This window comes from Apostichopus japonicus, chromosome 21 (assembly GCF_037975245.1).
Source record: "Apostichopus japonicus isolate 1M-3 chromosome 21, ASM3797524v1, whole genome shotgun sequence".
NCBI lineage: Eukaryota > Metazoa > Echinodermata > Holothuroidea > Aspidochirotida > Stichopodidae > Apostichopus > Apostichopus japonicus.
In genome coordinates, this window is record NC_092581.1 from 14,238,607 (window position 1) to 14,259,116 (window position 20,510).

A 20,510-nucleotide genomic window follows, 5' to 3' on the forward strand; every position below is an offset into this window, starting at 1 on the left:
GCTAGATTCCTCCTTTTTTCTTTGTTTTTCTCCTTTTTTCTTTGTTTTTCTCCTTTTCTCATTGTTGGCTATCATTTCAAATTCCTGCACATTTAACCTTCGACCTGGAAAGATTGTCAGTATATTCCACATTTTTAATACACTAAAGGGAAAAAGCTATGTTGAAGACATTAATTTTGAAAACAACTTTTATTCAGTGACCTAGCTTTTATGTATATCAGCTAAAGTTAATCTGATAGTTCACTCCATATAATACCATTTAAAACATCATCTTCAATATGGAAGTAATTGAGACATATTTAATATCTATCACAGGTCTGACAAATATTATAGACCATCGCAGTAACTGACAAAAGTTGCAAACACTTTCCAGCCTCCATTTTGGAGACAGAGCAAATTGCAATAGTCAGTGCTGTTAAGTTGACTTTAATTTGGGAAGACTTTTGTTGAAGACGTTGTTTAAATCCTGACAAAATTGATGTATGTAACATCAGGGCCCCATAATCTAGGCTTTTTACTGGCTCAAATGCCAGTGAATTTTGCCTTTTGCTAGTATAGAGAAAATGGCATGGCATTTTTCCTGCCTAGTAGACATAAAGAACATATACTGTAATACACACTTTGTAAGTAGGTCAACAATCTTCAGTGCAAGAATGGGTATGATTTCTGTAAGTCCATAAACCCTGCATTAATGCTTATTATCAGCAGATCTTCATATTGGGTTACTGTTAAAGGCTGTAGAGTAAACTAATGTCTGTTGTAATTTAAGGGGGGAAAAAGGCCAGTAAGAACTAGATTTTAGCAAACATGGCACAAAATGTGATAATCTACCCAGCCTGTAAACATTCACAATTAAATGGATTAACTCTCGGTACAGATATGTAGTCACATGACACATATATCCATCATGATGACTCTCAATTAACATGTTACGAAACAGTTCAATTCAGTACAGCTTATTTGCTGCTCATGTTTTACATATATTCAAATCTAGGATGGTTTAAATCTTGTGTACTTGTAGTACTACAGAATCACCGTACGATGACTTTAACGGAGTGCCAAAAAAAAAATTGCCACTCGATGTATCCTGAGCTCTGAGGACGTGACATGTTTGTGTATGTATGCTACTACAAGGCCTGACTATGACAGATTTGACTAGACAAATGATTACCAAAAAAAAAGAAAAAAGGATGTGTAATTAATTACTTCCATATGGTAGGTAAAGTTCATCTTAATGATCAATCTTTCTTATATGATGATACTGTAAGCTGTGCAAACTATGTATAACAACAATAAACGATAGGACTGCACTAACATGTATGTAGTCACCTCGGTGACCAATTCAACAGCATTGGAGAAGTTTCGCTGAAGGTGAATCCATGCAAAACTGTATTCATGTCAAAAAAACAATATTTCAAGGTACGGGAGATATTGGGACCAATTTCAAAAGTTTCCAAGGTAATCAAATTATGATGAGATAGACCCTCACAAATGGTAAAGATTCGCAAGGGAAAGGTTGTGTGATATGCATGATCTGGAAGTGGGTCAAGAGGGGGAGGGGGTCAAGAGGGGGAGGGGGAGGGGGTCAAGAGGGGGAGGGGGTCAAGAGGGGAAGGGGATGGTTGAACAGTCCCACAATATGTCACTAATTTGCAGACCATGTTAGATGTGAAAGAGCAATAAAAGAGGAGACAGATGAGAGGGGAATGCAAAACACAACTATATCACAACAGGTGCAAAATCACTTGACAAAGAGGACAAAGACCTCTTTAGAACAATAGAACCTAACTTACAGGTTTGGGTATTTAGGAATGACGATACTTAAATGCAGGAGTTGTTGTGGATGAAAAAGACAAAACAGACTTTGTCCTTGTATCGAAATATTGCACAAAGACAAGTGAAAATCCAAAGCTAAAAGTATGTTGTAGAACTTTTGCCTGCTAGATTCTGAAAGAAGAGGGTATAAATTACCCTAGAAGGGACGTCTTTGAGGGCGCATTGCAAGATTGGTACTTGTTCGTGGGCTTCGAAGATCGGAGTGCTTATTGTATGTACATTGGAAATTGGGTAGGAGAGGAATGAAGCAACTGAATAATTGACATACGACACTTTCCAAGACAAAGATTTAAGTATTTTTTCTTGGTTCTCCCTTGGACAAACCAAGGCTTCCGTTGTCCAAACAGCAAATTTGATTGTCCACAAAACTGCTGCAATATAACAAATGACTAATATGGAGACTGCAGCATAGATGTGTAGGTTTGGTTAATCACCAGCATTGTGGGGCTTCAGTACTGTATCTTCAAAGTGCTGAACGATGATACTAATTTAAGCGTTTTCCCTGCAATGCAATCTCAATTGAATGTACAGTAATAACTAGTCTCCGTCTCGGCCGGTCCCCCCCCCCCCCTCTCCCCAGCTGATTTTGGTCATCCAAACAGAAATTTGGTTGTTTCGGAAGACAGGACAAGTTGGACAACCATTATAATTTTGTCCTGCTAGCTATTGGAGAAAGCTGATTGAGAGGACTATCGCTTTTCAAGTTTGATATTAAAATAAAAAAAATGGGAAAAAAAAGAGAAAAGGAAAGTCGCTTTCACGTTCAGCTGAGAAATGCACATCATCATACCGAAAATAGACGATCACAGAATGGAGGGATATTTAACTTTCGCTTCAAGATACAAAAAAAACATGTCCTAAAATCTTTAAAAAGAAAGTTTGACCTCATCCGTTCCATTTCAAGTTTACACTATCATCACCAATGCTCATGAAATGTAACATGCTAAACTGAATGTCAACCTTCTTTTCTTTCCTTTTAAGTTTTTTTTTTAATTAAATTTTTGCAAATATAAAGTTCCTTTACAGATCATCATTATCATTATCATTTTAAATTCCTATCAAAACCAAACTAACAGCTATGTAGGTCGGTCTGGCAAGCCAAATATACAGTATATAGTGTGTGCACAGATGCCTGGCACAAAAATATCTGGTTTGAGCGAAACCATCTTCTTCTATTTTAGGTTTCTAGTCTGTAGAAAATGTCTGACGGAAAGGCGGGGATGAAATTTACTGCATGCCTTGACAGAGAAACGTCTGTCAAAAATTGATGCGTCTAGACAAATTACCCGCCCGGAATTTTCGGAGTTACATATCCATTGGTTCATTAGAACTTCGCCTTGCGACATTTAATTTGGCTAAGTACACGGTCTACAGGGGAAGCGAAACATTTCTTGATACATGAATGTTGTACGACAAGGAAAGTAACATCAAATGATCGAAAAGTTACCAGAATAACTCTTGCAACATGTCTGAAGTATTTTAACGTTTCGTTTTGTAACGTTTCAAATGAATTTTCGTATACTATGTACATCGTGCTGAAACATTCCAATTTGAAATATGAGAAGGGAGTCACTGACCATATTGACGAACAGCCCCTCCCCCAAGTAGTTATTAAAGACAAATCTTTCCTCCATTTAAGAGATATCAGTTTTAAAACTCCTTCACACCCAAGACTGAAGACTTGATCACGTCAAAACGATGACATTATCAAGCCACATATGCTAAAAATTTTGATAGTTTACTTTTTTTTGGACTATAATATTTGTTTTCTGTTAGAGACATGGGTATTGCAAATTTTTGCTGAAACCCCCCATCCCCCCCCCCAAAAAAAAACACCGTGAGTTAAGACCTTCCCAGTGGTTACTTGCTTTGACAGTATATGCAGAACAAGCTTTCAAATAAGTTTACTTATTCTGGTATATAACTGCAACTTGGGAACTTAACTCATTCAAAGCTTCTTCTGAATCATTATATGTGAAGGATTGTAAACACAAAACTGTCACAACAAGATCATTATATATCAGTGACCCAATTGCTATACCAGAACCAGTTAACTCCCTAGAGATCATAGCAGTGTTTTTCAAATTTGTCAGAACATTTCTACCAGTAAGAAAATATTGCACAACTACTTCTGTCACTGTACATCTATAGATGATCAGATCATAGTTGACCTGTTAAAGGAATTGTCTGGTGGAAGATTTTGATACATTGTCCTTGTAGTTATTATTTTTCTCTTTCTAACCATGTAAAAATTGTCCCCATTCGACGTTTTCTTCTTGTAGAAATCTGGTTTTCAAATTCACCAGTTTCGCACCAAAAGTACCGTTTGTTCGAACGCTTCAATATGGTGATTGACGTAGTGCTTGCAGATAGGCAAAACAGGCGACTTGAAGTTAGCACTCCCAATTCCGCAGCAAATAAACTCACGTGTAAGCACATTGGATTGCCTCATATATATAACGTACATACTCGCGAACGTATATACTACGATGCTCAGTTGGTGTACTTGTATAGCGGTACACATAGTGCACTCACACTCAAACCACATTTCATTAACTGTTCTTCGAAATCGCTGAAATAAAATTCACGGATCAAATTAACAGTCAAAGGAAACTTGTAAAGTACTCGTTAAACCGAAAGATGAAACTTGGCGGAATCGATGTCATCGCAGAACTGTCCGATTGTAAACGTTACAGTAGCCTATACACGCGAACATTCTTCGCGCTGGAGCTGGATACCGCGATGTATAAACAACCAAGAGCCTGCTGTTAAAACTTATCTTGTGTTACACAAAGACCACGAAACCACCGATCTACTACATATACGGCGGCTTAAGGAGTTTTTTAAATCATATCTAATTTATAAGAAATTTCACCGGAAATTATTGAAGAAATTTATCGAATCGTTGTCAGAGCAGAATGTAGCACTGGGAAGCTTAGGCTTCGCAGAACTGTCCGATTGTCAACGTTTGAGTATAGCCTACATGCGAACATTTTTCGCGTTGGAGCTGGACAGCGCGATGTATAGCCTGAACAACTCAGAGTCTGCTGTTAAAATTTACCTTGTGTTTCACAAAGACCACGGAACCACCGATCAAGTACATGGCGGCTTAAGGAGTTTTCGAAAACATATCTAATTTTTAAGAAATTTCACCGGAAATTAAGGAAGAAATTTATCTGTATACAAACGCTGTTTTTGTTGTGATTACCGTATAGGTACTGTGCGGAGGGTGGGTTATGACGCAATCTGCTATGGCAGAGCTGACGTCACGTATTGTACTGTTCAAAACATATTTGAAATGTCTATCTATAACGATTAAAAAATCGTTTCTCTGTCAAACGCAACATTAGCGTTCTCATACTTTGACAACATGTTTGGAAAATTATTTACTATTTTTTAAGGTAACTTCTTTGGGCCACCAGACAATCCTTTTAAGGTCAAAGTGGTGAACACTGATACAGTATGGTAAGGTGATAGGGAAATACTTCTAAAAGTATGGTTTGAAATACTACTGAAAGTAGATGTTTGCCAGTACAATTAAGTCTAGATTTCATATGCATGTTATTTGCTATACACTGTGTCCTTTCAATGAATTTTCATCATAAGAGTAATCTTCCATGTACATATAAACCTTCACCAATATTGGTATTGAGAGATACATATAGTTTTCATGCTTTGCCCTCTGCTGACCCCAAATGACCTCTGACCTCCACCCAAAACAATAGGGTTTTTGTACTCATTATACAATTATGCAATAGGCAAAATATGAGAGTCAATAAAGTTTTCCATCTGGAGATATCATGTTTACAAATAATTTAAGTTTTGACCCCTCTTGACCTTAAATGAACTCTGACCAATACCAAATTAAATGAACCTTTACACTACATAAGGCTATTCTACCATGCATATATATGAGCTCTTTTGACGTTCAGGTCCTGGTGTTTTTAAGATTTTCACATTTTGCCCTCTACTGACCCCAAATGACCTTTGACCCCACTCAAAATGAAGAGGGTTCTTGTAATATTTATAGGGAAGCCACATGCCATAAATGAGAACTGCAAAGGTTTCCCATCTTGAGATATATTTTCTACAAGTTAGGACATCAAATACACACATACACACATACACACATGTTTGTATTACATTCAGACCAAGGACCTCATTGTATTTTCCATTGTTCAAGTCCACGTACCCTAACCTTAACAATACCCCATACAATAGAATTCTTCCGAGGACGTGGTGATTCTTTAGAAATCACAACGGAGGACCTGGAATTCTTTTGTTCAAGTCCTCGGTCAGAAAGAAAAACAAACGCACCCACTCACACACATGCACACATACAGACGCCAACTCGACTGCATGTAGGTTACTTACCTGCCTACCGCAAGTATTCAACAACAAAAATAGAAGAATAGGACTTAAATAGTACATGAGACGTACCTCTTCCGATGGAATGAAAGCTGAAGATCCCCTTCCACATTGTCGAGGGACTTGAATACCTTTCTCCTGAAAAGAAGGCAAAAGAAAAAAAAACTCTGTTAAGTTCACTTATCGCTAATGACTCTAATAACCAGCACTTCACCATCGCAGACAGTCAGAAGTGGGACGAAAAGAGAAAGCGAGGTTTAGAAATGGCTATTTTTTAGTTTTATAAGGAAGTTGTAACCTGAGAGAAAAAGGGCAAAATGGAGAAACTTCTGTCATTCATAGTATTTTTAATATAAGGGACAAAATTCAGAGCCTTTAAAACTGCTTCACAACATTACAACATTCCCTGCAGGCTGGTAACATTCTTACACTACTACACCCCATTGACCCCAATTGACCTTCTCTAAGGTCACGGCCCTCTTCCTTCTAGTGAAAACTTTGAGTACTACCATGCTACTTTTATCTGTGCTTCTGTGTTACTTGAGTCAGTCAGTCAAATCTTTTGAAGAAAAGTCAGTCATAAAAGTTCTGAGGCAGTCAAAATATGAATCGACTAATCAAGCTTCCACATTAATGTGGCATGCATCATTACAGAAGGTACAATATCTGTTTATGGAGTGAAAGTAAAACAAAATATATTCAGTTTTTTCAATACAGAAAGGAGGACACTCCGGTCTGGGGTGAAACTTGACTGTCTAATGATAATGATCAATCAACCAATTTTTATCGTTAATGGTACATATTACTCCTAAAGACAAGCTATTAAGAAACATCCATCATGCACTACTCACATTTACTACTTGTTTATGCTGTTACAAATGTTTGTGCAACCTTTTCATTTGTATAGTACTGTGTATTGTCAACAAACCAGTCAGCAATGCAAACCTTACTTCCAGTTAACCACAATAAAATCCCAAAAAACTTTAATTGTTTCCCTAAACATTGCTGGTTTGATTATTTACGGTACTAGTACATATACGGAGTATATATATACTTACCTGTCTCCATTCTACATATGCACTCAAATCTACCGAAAGTCGCCTACAGAAGTTTGTAACAGTTTAGCACTGCCAACCCCAGCCCCAAGTCCCCCCCACAAGTTCCCCAACCCCCAAGTGACCAACATCAGTGCTAAAGTGTCACAAACTTTTGTAGGCTACTGTAGGTACATTTGAGTGCATGTAGAATGTAGTAAGGAGCCAGGTACAGCAAGAGAGGAAAGAAGTAAATTCCCTATTTTTGTAATGAGTAACAAAGTGATGGCTACTCGCCCCCAAAGTAACGAACATTCACTGTTCAACTATTCCCAACATTAAAGACCACTGAGTATCCCCAAACTTGACGGGTTTGGGAATTTACTATTGTCTCCGTCTCTACATAATGTATTCACTTCCCTATCTACCTAAACTACATGACTGGAATGTTTTAGCACTGTACCCCCACTTATGGGATCCGTCCCTCCCCCCCCCAACACTTTATCTTTTTTCCATGATCTACCGTACATTTGAACAACTTTGCAATTTAAGCTACCGGTTCTACTTCTACCAAGTTTTCTCACTACCTTGACTTTTGATGATCGTTCCTTTTCTTATTAGACTTTGTCAGGACCAAGATTCTCTAGAATCACGTTTTCGAGCACTAAAACATTCCAATCATGTCGTTTCCGTAGATACCGACCGGAGGAGCCGGTCGCTGAGGGTGCACAGTGTTAACAGATTACCAGGGCATACTAGACACGGTAGAATAAGGTGCTAAGGTTGTGGGGAGACAGGTAAGTGAGGAACGAAGTAAATAAGGGAGTGCATATATACGGGAGCGTGAAGCATCCTAATCTTACTGGTTTCGATATTTACGAAAGACAAATCTACTCAAACATTGTCACCTTAAAGTTTGCTCTTAAAACCTAGAGTGTATTTATGTAACAATTGCTAACTCTTTTGCACTGTGCAATTGCTGACCCTTTATGAATCTGTCTGATTACAAACGTGATGCTTAATCACCAGAGGATTCTTTATCCCTGCTGAATCCGTCTTCTAACTTCAATCAGATGATGGCTACTCCGGTTTAAAAATAACTCTACTTTTGATACATTGTTTATAATCAAACAACAAAGTTTCTGACTAAATTGCTGCTAGTCAGGTTGGTCACTTGAGTTTGAATAATTCAGAAGCAAGAGAGAGCAGGTGGTCTCATTTCCTTCAGGAATTTCCAGCATAATAAAAATTTATAATATAACACTGTCATATAAAGACATAAATCACAAAAATTCACAATTTTTTTGGCCATTTGACATTTGAAGCTCACAGATCAGGAGGCAGTGGAGGTAAGAATTTGTAATAATTGTCTAAAAAGTGTTACAGCTTGTCCAAATTACGATGGTAGGACCCAAATATCCAGCAAATGACAAGAGCTTTAAATATTAAAATGATATTATTGCCCATGTATTTATTGTTTCACCTTTCTCTGGATTTGAGAGTACTGATAATGAAATATAATTACAGATTTGTACTAATCAGATAGCCACATCGTCAGCCCAGACCTGCCATTTTCTGTACAATGTGATCCTAGATAAAGTAAATCAAATTTGAACATTTAATAATTAATACAATGCGGTATATTTTCCTCAGATTCATTTATTTGGCAAACCATGAAAGTAGGATAAAACAGAAGACCAAAACGTTGAGTTGATTTACAAAACTGATTGTAAATACGCCAGGTGAAGCTGTCGGAAATACTGTATATTCAGAATATCCCAAAACCTACTGGTTTGGATATTTACGAGTGATGAGCTTACCTGTCTCCTCACAACCTTAGCACCACCTTTTGCTGTGCCTAGAACGTGCTGGTGACCTTTTAACAAGCTGCGCCCTCTATGACCGGGACATCTGGTCATTGCCCTTCTTTCTCATTCTACCATTCAAAGTGTCTAAAACGGAGTTTTCGAGAGGACTTTCTTCCATCGGAATTCGTCCCAAACGGTAACTAAGGATTGGGAAGTGTTCTTCCTCTGGATTGCTAAACAGCTTTACAGTCTATCAACAGCCTGATAACTTAAAGGCTTTTTTTGGTTTTTTAGAGAGACCTCCGCCCTAGGTTTCTTCCGTTAGCGTGACGGGGGTAGCAGTTCCGCGAACTGCTTTGTTAGCTAAAATCATGCCCTGGAAATGGCTTTGACATCTTACGTTTAGATGGAAGCCATGACTGGATTTTTAAAGTCAGTGGCGTACCTAGAATAGATGGCACTCGAGGGCGGATCCTTCCTTTGTCAACCCATGCAGGGGATGCTGTCCTGGAGGAGGGGCTAAGGGGGGTCTTTATGTAAGGTGGCTTAGATGCAAAATGGTGATATCTTTGGCAAAGCTTTGAACTATATGATCAATATGTGCCCGCTTTGTATGCCACTAGTAACAGTGAATATACAGAAGAGTTTGAATGTATACATGTATAGGAGATAGGAAAGAGAAGAATGCAGTAAAATATACCTTAACCACAGATCTGCAATTAACCACAGATCGAAACCCGCGATTTGTACCGCAACTTAGCTAGGATCTAGGGAGGAACGCCCCCTTCTTCATTGTTTGTAATGTAAACGCAACGTTGTTGATACAGGATCAACTTCCGAAGTTGTTTGTTAATTTGCACGCAATTTGACAAAACTAGGCAATTAATACTTGTAAGGGCACCACATACACAGCTTCCACTGATTTTCTTCTAGAAACCAAAACTCAACTTTTTGGCGGTTGAACTCGAGGGTGGGGGTCTGATACTGAATAATGGGTTTTAATGTAAATGCAAGGAGGTTCAAAATCAGTTCATCTTGATTGAATGCTGAAGAAGTAGCGAGGGGTCTAATCTGTAATGTAAAGGCAGCATAAGTGCTGTACGAAATCACACATTACACAAAATGCTTTGTGGGTATAATTTCACAGACAGTGGGTGGCAAAGTGACAAATTAAAATTGAAATTATGCTCATAATCCCCCACATATTTCATGAGTTTAGAAGAAGATTTGTCAAACTTACATATAAATGCCAGCAACTAAATATTTAATTCCCCAAAACTTACCTGGTTTGGGAATTTGATAACTATGTACTAACCTGATATCACATTTGCATAGATCCCCTATTATTCCATTCTGTATCTGGCATATATATCTTTGTCGGTACCAATAAGGCATGATAGGTTTTCTTGTTTTAAGGTCTGAACTCATGATTTTACATGTGATCTTGAGTTCACCAAACAGGCTTATGACTGCTTAGCAACAACAACTACAGTACTACCTATTGAACAACACTGGGGATAGATGCCAAACATGTCAGCAAAACAAGATACTATTGGCCAGATTTTGTTGTGGTACATGTTATTCCATACAAAAAACTACATACTATTACATCACCCTGCATACAAACACCCAAGATATGATCAATAAAAACTGGCAGGTATCCAAAAAAAACCCATAAAAATTGCATGCCCGTATTCAGTTGAACCATGATCAAATAAATAACTGTACCCTATTGTACAACAGAAACTTAAATTTTATACTTTATATACCACTAAATTGCACAACCTTACAATGCTTTTAGTACTATTTAACACTGTTACAATACGATACTCATGTGTGAATCGGTGAATGCGCTGGAATGATCTCCATAATCCATGCTAGATGATGTCATAGATATGCTTAAAGGGTGTGAAGACTCGCTCAAAAAGAAATGTCTAATGCCGGTAATCTGACCTAGTTTCGAATGAGGTGTAACAGAAGTGTTAGACACCACCATCGATCCCAGAAAATACACACAAAGAGCTTGCTACCAATTAGACACTAGTGTACAGTCAGTACATACAGCTGCGGTCAATACCCACAGCACAGTGTACAAACAATACAGCGATGGACATCTCAGGTCCAGCTAAAGATGGCAAGGTATCATGTTTCATTACTGTACAGTCTGCATTTTGCAGCGACACGAACAAAACGTCACTTGCAAGCAACGGAAAGTTAACTTTTTCAGATGTCCGCACGCAGTTTGGGGCGAATCTTCAATGCCTTTTTCTGTACATGCCCAGAAGTAATTTGAACAGAATGGAATAAAAAACCTTACACAGCTTCATAAAAGCAGTACACAGAGAGTTTGATTCCTAATACTTTCCAACCACACTGCAGTCTTTCCTTCTTTCTTCTTCAATTTGTTTCATATATCAATAATTTAGCTTATTTAATTGCATTTAAAGGAATCGTTTGTGAGGAAATTTTCTTGGTCAGTGCCCCACCAAATTTAATAAAATTTCCTTGATCATCACATTAAATGAACTTTTGTTACATTTTTTACTACATTATTAATTGTCAATAGACTTTTAATATCAAACAGTTTCTGAAATTGAACCAAAAACACTTGGAACAACCTGCTTTGATACAAAATATTTTTAAAATTTGTCTCTTCACAACATAAAGATCAAATTTTTGCCCTTCCTATAGAACTAAGCAACTTAATAAACTTAGCCAACCAACGACAGCTTTCTGCAAGCCATTGAACTTTGAACATCACTTTTACATATGCAATATTTTCCAGTTTGTAAGCAAAGCTCCAACAAAATATGAGAAAACAATAAAAATGAGCCTACAAAAAGTCAACATCCTGTGAATTTTTTACATCAGTAAGTTTCACTTTCCATGATTTCAAAAACAATCGATTAAAATGAAGGAGGAAAATTTGTAATTGAGGGAGCTTTTGTCATAGTTGTCCAAAAAATAATGTGCTGTTCCATTTTGAACAAACAATCATCTGTCCGTAGATGGGGTATAAAAAGAAAACTGTGGTATTGATTAAAATACACATTTTCTCTTCTTAGTGATGACACAACTTTGAAGACGAATATTTTTCTAACTGCGATCAGGGTTTGCTAGGTCAAGGGTTCATTTTTGGTGTCTGGTATCAGACTTCACTGAATGTGATAATGTTGCTGGCAGTTTAAAGGGACACTACCCTTAGTGATGACACAACTTTGAAGACGAATATTTTTCTAACTGCGATCAGGGTTTGCTAGGTCAAGGGTTCATTTTTGGTGTCTGGTATCAGACTTCACTGAATGTGATAATGTTGCTGGCAGTTTAAAGGGACACTACCCTTAGTGATGACACAACTTTGAAGACGAATATTTTTCTAACTGCGATCAGGGTTTGCTAGGTCAAGGGTTCATTTTTGGTGTCTGGTATCAGACTTCACTGAATGTGATAATGTTGCTGGCAGTTTAAAGGGACACTACTCTTAGTGATGACACAACTTTGAAGAAGAATATTTTTCTAACTGCGATCAGGATTTGCTTGGTCAAGGGTTCATTTTGGGTGTCTGGTATCAGACTTCATTGAATGTGATAATGTTGCTGGCAGTTTAAAGGGACACTACTCTTAGTGATGACACAACTTTGAAGACGAATATTTTTCTAACTGCGATCAGGATTTGCTAGGTCAAGGGTTCATTTTGGGTGTCTGGTATCAGACTTCATTGAATGTGATAATGTTGCTGGCAGTTTAAAGGGACACTACTCTTAGTGATGACACAACTTTGAAGACGAATATTTTTCTAACTGCGATCAGGATTTGCTAGGTCAAGGGTTCATTTTGGGTGTCTGGTATCAGACTTCATTGAATGTGATAATGTTGCTGGCAGTTTAAAGGGACACTACTCTTAGTGATGACACAACTTTGAAGACGAATATTTTTCTAACTGCGATCAGGATTTGCTAGGTCAAGGGTTCATTTTGGGTGTCTGGTATCAGACTTCATTGAATGTGATAATGTTGCTGGCAGTTTAAAGGGACACTACTCTTAGTGATGACACAACTTTGAAGACGAATATTTTTCTAACTGCGATCAGGATTTGCTTGGTCAAGGGTTCATTTTGGGTGTCTGGTATCAGACTTCCTTGAATGTGATAATGTTGCTGGCAGTTTAAAGGAACACTATGACTGACAGAAAACCCTGGATGCTAAAATGGCCACAAATCTTCAATAACTTAATAATATACAGTAGTCTCCCCAAAATTTACTGGATGAAATTAGCTACGGAAAGGTCGCTAGCAAAAACGTGTAGTTTCTTCCTACGTGGTAGATTCGGAAGGAGGTGTAAGTGGGCGGTGCCCAGGGATCGAGGGCGCTGTGCTAAAACGTTTCTAGTGTGTAGTTAGGTAGATGGGAAAGTGCAGATGTGGAGTGGGAGACAGGTAAGTATCGTCGCTCGTAAAGTGCTTTTCAGTTGTATACACCTCCTTGACAGTTTGTGAATATTTACTCTGCACTTGGGTTCACCTGATTTTGGGATAATCTTTATGTTAAAAAGTTGTCATGGTGACATAAAACTTGAGTGAGGTGTTTTTTCACTGAATTCAGGTATTGTTTCAAGCAATTTATGCCTGGTTTTGCATCACTAACCATGCATGGATGGCCCACATTTTTCTCCAAAAACCATCACTTCCTATAGGGGTTGCAGTACCCAGTCAGCATAACTGCGGAACCAAACAAAATGTTTCCAAGACAACACACTGATATTTTCCTTTACTAGCCAAATTTTAGGCCTTGGCCTAGTTACTACATATAAACCACTTCACTCAGATTTTGCTCAATCATTTGAATCTGCTTATTAGCTACTGTTTTTCATATTAGCTTACAGTACATACATCCACTGATAAACAACAAAGAAACTCTCAAATTTAGCTTGTTCAGTCCTACAAACTTTCATCTGCGACATCTCTCTTGTATTTACCACATGAACTTACAATTAGTCTAGCTAGGTATGGTACAACGAAGTGCTAAGGTTGTGAGGAGACAGATAAGCGAGGAGCAAAGATAATATTTAGTCTAGCTAGGAATTAAGGGAGAAAAATATGCACAACATCCTTCTCGTCCCCCTGCCTGCATCCTTCTTTGACCCTACCTCCTTAACCAGGTAAAGTTCCAAAAAGCTAAAATCAAAAAAATATAGTTTGGCTGTGACCTGCATTCTGAGTATGAAACAAAATGATAGTCTAAAATAAAAGACAGAACCTCCTGCTTCCTTCTCAGCTTATTGACCTAATGACTTGAAGACTCAGCTTAATGATTTGACACCAGTTTATCAATGCACAATCTTCCCCTCTGACAAGAGGCAACATGCCCAAACATTGTGGGACTAACTAACATCCTTACCCCAGCCAGGCTGCAAAGAACATATATTATCCTGGTAGAGTGGTTTAACACAATAGGTACTGATGGTCTGCCGAGATAATCCCTATTGTTTGATATTGATTCAGCTTTGCTGCAGGGGATTTGCAGCTGCTGCAGCTTTCCCTTTTAAAACGATGCCTTACTTGAATTGTGCCATGAACATTTTCTCTTGTTGCGCGAAAACAAATATTTGTACACACATGGATCACAACACCCCCTCCTCCCTGTACTTAACAAACAACCTAACTTATATTTGAGCAGACTTGAAGAGAAAATTCTCTTCATACTGAAATGACCAATTGCCATTACACAATGCTATATAGAGAAGGCCAAAAAAAAAAACCTTAGGTATCGTAAATGTTGAAAAATATAAATACAAAGCCTAGCCATAGCTTAATTTCCATATCAAAGCAAGAGTCCCTGGCACTTGGATTGAAACATCAGACCCTCTTATTATACATTTACATATATTTACATGATACAAGTGAATGACTACTAAGTACTGTACACTGTGAAAGGCAGACTGTGATCGTGGTGGTACTGTAGCTAAGTACTCCACGGCGCTTCTCCTATATGACAAAACAGTCTGCATGCACCGTGTGGTTTATAACTCAGGGAGGTAGAGTATACAACTGTGCTCCGAAACTGACATCCCTGCGTAAATTGTTTTTTGTTTATTTTTAAAAGCCTGTAATCTTCTAGTTTTGTTGATATGTTTACATTCCATGTACAAACCAGGAAAACTCCTACCATCATAGTTACCTGATTTACGGGTTTGACATTTGCCACGCTACGAAGCACCCGATCATTTCCACGGCAATGGAGGCGTTTCGAGGTACGCGTATCTTCCTTGCCGCTACGTGCGTGTAGTGCAGAGTTACCAGTGGCAGTGGCTATTTTTGGCGTTTATTAGTGTCTTAAATTTTGATCAACTGCAGGCCTTGTTGAGTAGCATATAAACTGTTGCTGGAAGGTACCAAAAAGATGGGAACTCAACAAAGGCACAGAATCAAAGATCCTTTGTACAACCACTTAAAAATAGACAACTAAATACTTTCTTTTGATAATTTAGTGTCAAAACCTTACATGTCATTACCATACTTCTGCACTCTTCTCTGCTGTACAGTCTGGTCTAAGGGTTCCCATTTTACTTTTCAAATTTCAGTTTAAAAAGTTTCCAGACTTTTGTGCCTTGCTGACCTCTGTCCCCCCCTTCTCTTTCCCCTTGCCTCCTTCTCCACCACCCCCCATTAAAAACAATATTAGATTCTTTTGTAGACTAAGGTGGATCCACATATAAGCAAGAATAAACACCATCCAATCTTTAGTTATGGGGTTACCATGTTCATAACTATTTCAACTTTGACCTCATTGAACTTCCACAACCTTTGACCTCCACAAAACTCAATATTACAGTTCTTGAACTCACTAAGATGGATCCACATGCCAAATAATGAAGTGTTAGGTTTATTCTGTTCACATAAACTTCACAAGATTTTTATAGGATTTCACTTACATTTCAATGGGGTTGTTGTACTACTCACTATAAGATGAATCCAGATACCAAGATCAAAGTTCAGCTTTCATGTACATCGATCACCACCGGTCCAGCAACAAGTTCACATGATATGTTAAACAATGAATTTTACACTGTCATGGAATGTTAGCTTAAATAATGTTCAAAAAAAGCCAAATATCAAGATGAGTTTCAAAAAGAATATATACTTCTTTTGAGAGATCTTTTGCTGCAAAAGAAAATGCCACATATTTTTTCCTTCTGGTCCAACAAACAGCAATCAGTTCTGTTGACAAAGACCAGCTTACAAGATTTTTAACTCCTTTCTAAATTCTGTCCTATTGTGTCTGCATAGATCCTTATAATTATTGCACCTTTTAAAGTCTGCTTAAAGTCTGCCTCTTTTCACATGTAATCCCAAAGCTTACAGTGTCTTTCCCTATGGAGACCCTAGATATCCATCAACTGCACTTGAAAGCACATTTCAACCACTACTATAAGTGGATGTCACAGCTACTTGGCTTTCTATAGAGTAGCTGAACACATTCATAAGTATTTATCATGACCTCCATGAGAGGAATGTTGGAAAACAGTATTTCTGCTAGCAAGGACTTATTCTTGAACACTCAACAGATCAAGTATGTACACCTATGTTTAAATCTACAATTTCAGAATGTATCTAAATATGATGTTGTCATCTGCAAGTTGTTTACTACAATAATTATATCTTTAGAAAAGAATATATAGATTGCAAGACTTCATACTAGTTCAGTTGGAAAAGGAAGCAGGCAATGCCACCTCCCCCCCCTCATATGAGACAATGGGGAGGGGGTATACTCTAGGAGGGTGAGTAGGATTTGTAGGGATGAGAGAAACCAAGCAAGTGGAATTTCACATAAATTTCTGGTATTAGGATACAAACTGTATACAATTAAACTACAGCTTCAGCTATGTCTATAGAGATTATCAATATTGAGATTATCAATATCAAGATTGTCAATAATCGGAGATTATCAAAGAGTCAATAGAGATTATCTTTTTCCAGACCACCAGCGTCTATTGTGCGAAGCTGCACGAAACAAAAGAACTTTTGAGTTCATTCCTCCATCTAATACAGCTGTCTATTATACTTACGCACTCTGACGTACCATGTCTACAGTACACAGCCTGTCTACAACCTACTGCACCCCCCCTCCCCCTCCCATACCACCATCCTACTTTTGAAACAGCTATTTCCCAAAAGTAAATGGCACTATTACAGCCGCTGAATGATCATGTGTGTAGGCAAGAAATGGACAAGAATAGAACCATTAAAGGGATACATTCTTGATCATATAAAAACAGAAGAAATGTCTTACAATGCTTGTGGAAACCATGTATCAATATCATGTCCGTAGCTCAACTTTAATGCGACCCATATTGACTGGTTTAGCCATCCCGCTTACTCCAGAAAGTGGATGACAATGGGTGGTAAATGATGCCATCATTGTAGTTGTTCTGCAAATGCCATTATAGCAGCAACATTCATGTGAATAACATCATTAGGTGACCTCTATCAAATGACAATGATCATCACACCTCACAACATATACAGTACCACCATGTGACCCCCAAAGTAGCACTCCTGTCGAGAGGTAGCATTCCACCAGGCGTGAAGCTTATCAAACTTTGAACCTACAAAGATTGGAAGTAATCTAAAAGTGCACATAGGTCATTTCGTGGAGTTGCTATACCAATAAAAATCAATGTGGAAGGAATCATACCCCAAGCAATCTCAATCTTGCGATCGCAAGTCAATTAAAAAGACCTGAGAAGGAGGAACGTGGTGTAAGCGGCCGATTGCCGGCCATTCTTTTTTACTCCATTAAAGGTGATCTGATTAATCCGTAAATGAAGCGTAAATTTTCCGTCCTGTTGACAGGGTCGGCGGGGATGCAGAGATTTCTTCTTTATTTTGCCTTCTGTATTGAAGACATTTATTAATGCCAAAGAGGCTATATCTACAAGCAGTATTTGCAGCAGCAATGCATGATGGGACTCGCAAATGCCAAGTGTATTTAATTGAAATGACCTGGTCTATATTGACTCTGCGTGGTACGAAATTGAACAAGAAGCTCAGATGCAATATTACATATTAGAGAAGGTAGACCATAGAGGAAATTGACCGACGTCAAGAGAGATGCATCGAATGAACTCATCTGGATGAATAGAATTCCATTCAGAATAATTGATACAAATTTAAGGGATTCTTGGATGAAACTGCTGTATATGTATCTTTGGGGTTTTAAAAGAAAGAAAATAGCTCCAAAATTAGAACTCAGAAATTAGAACTTTGTACTCTGTCTGAACTAGAACACTTAAAGGAGGCTGCAGCCTCCTTCAGCCATGCTGTGTACGATGTCATATTTGGTGTGCAGTTTAACACTGTTGGCAGGCATGCTTGTCTGGCGAGGTTATCTCTGTTGTTTCGAATTGATGCAGCCTTACTGCAGGGAATTTTGCAGCTACTGCAGCTTTTTTCCTGTTTGTCAATGAACCTCAATACCAAATAATACATAGTCAGCTTTAGTTAGTACTGTGAATGACTATATCCTTTGGTCCCTGGACAATTGTTTTCTTTTATATTTACTGCACAATAAAGTATCTAACAATAGTAATTCCAGCATGATAACAATGACAGCTAACCATCATAAATGTCACAAAGTTGTTAAACCCTTCTGTACTGGTCGGTACAATCTGTGTGACACCTCTCAGTCAAACACAGAATAGACATCAAAAACGATATTAAAACACTCGAAGCAGACAGCTCTGAGATGTAAGGATAGCTCATTCTTCTCTACTTTAATTGTTATTTACTATCTGAAGTTCAAGTATATGCATATAATCAAATTACTTGTACCCTAGATGACATGCATGGGTTGTCAAATGAGTGATGTCATAGTGCCATCAGCTGGTGGAATCTTTCACGTTTCTTCCTTGTTTTTTTCCATTTCTAACGCACACTTATTTGAATCAAAATAGGTATATTAACAGAAAAAAAGAATAAAAAAAGAAAAATATGTATATGTAAAGCATAATCCCATCTTGTATTGTAGGTTCTGTTGGTGCTTCTGTTAAAGTGTATTATGGTGTCTATGTTAATGCCACGGTACAGTACTTTTAGGTACAGTTGAAAACTCAGCAGTACGTACCTTAAGCAAGGTCTTTGCACATATAGCAGCTCCACGGAGGAAAAACAGCGCTCGATCAAATAAGAAAACACTAGTGAAGAAAGCGATCGTGGGCTAAATCATTTTAGACTTGCTTATCATGTTTTCAGATTAGCGAGCAAGTATTAAGTCTCTCTAAAAAAAGAGAACATCAACCATAATGCTCCTAAATTGAAGCAAAGACTGTAACTAATCTAGTAATGTATACTTCCATTTATAAGCACGTCAACTTTTGTTTGATACTTTTGTTTGATTTATCTGTCTCATCCCGCTCAATCCAATCAAGGATTATTGTCATGATTATTGTGTAAGCGCAGGTAGAGGCTACCTTCATCCCAGGTAGTAGTCCTATTTATTTCAACCTACAGGAACCTCAAAATTTAATGGTTTATTTATTTCAAAAATGGTAATATATAAATATACCTGGGAAAGCAGAGAACTCCCCATAAACAATGGTATTCCAACATATTGTGGCAAAGAGCAACATTGAAAATGTAATTGATTGAAGACCCACCCTCCCCCCCCCAAAAAAAAGTTACTGGTCTAGTTATTTATGAATGACTATACTTACCTGTCTCCTGTACATACTGTATGCACTAGGATCTACCCTAGCCAAAGTACTGGTAACTTTCAAGATTACAATGCACCACGACATGGCCCTCTGTTCCTTAGTACCACGATGTGCCTCCACTTCAATGGGTCATTTTAAAACTTAAACATTCATGAATGCTATTTAAAGTATCATACTGTGGCTTCATCATTTATCCCCCAACCCCACCAAACTTACTGGTCTGGGTATTTACGAACGAAGGTACTTACCTGTCTCCCTTACCTAATCACACCTACCTATATGGACTGTATCTAAGGTCTTGACCATATCTAAGGTGTCCTCCTTCCAAATCTACCATTCTGGATCCTATCACGCATGCTCATATTGGAAATTTCCGACCTTCATTTTTACGCCTGGGTTAACTTTCTTGTTGAGACATTTTGAAGTCAGAAAGAAGTTTCTTCATCTAGTTCACCTATAACAAATAACTGCTCAAGTATCCCCTCAATTTTTCCATGTTTTTGATGTACTTGTATTTTATCATTCAGGATCGCCCCTTAGTTGAAGGTTTTGTTGCACATGAGTGAAGTAAAGACTTGGCTTAACTTGAAAGGTATGCTGTATTGGCCCCAAATATGCTAGATTTTCAAATATGGTCACCTTTGGTCAAAATTCTTAAGACTGTTTTTATTACAACCTTCGAGGAAATTTTCCTCACTGGGATATTCAGTCATCTTGTGTGTTCCTTAAAAATGTCTGAGAACAATTTGGAGAG

At 37.9% G+C, this 20,510-nt stretch overlaps 2 protein-coding genes across 6 annotated transcripts in view; one reads left to right on the plus strand and one right to left on the minus strand.

Moving 5' to 3' along the window:
* LOC139963048 (leucine-rich repeat serine/threonine-protein kinase 1-like) overlaps positions 1-20,510 on the plus strand; it is a 495,817-nt gene that overhangs the window by 249,453 nt on the left and 225,854 nt on the right. The gene's annotated exons all lie outside the window — the stretch shown is intronic.
* Positions 1-20,510, minus strand: part of LOC139963285 (sestrin-1-like) — a 93,539-nt gene that overhangs the window by 52,795 nt on the left and 20,234 nt on the right. For all 5 annotated transcript variants that reach the window (XR_011791538.1, XM_071963947.1, XM_071963944.1 and 2 more), the window contains exon 3: positions 6,277-6,342. Coding sequence is in view for 4 of the 5 variants with exons in the window: in XM_071963947.1 (XP_071820048.1) it covers positions 6,277-6,342 (66 nt within the window). In the remaining variant the exon portion in view is untranslated. The remainder of the gene's footprint in view (positions 1-6,276; positions 6,343-20,510) is intronic.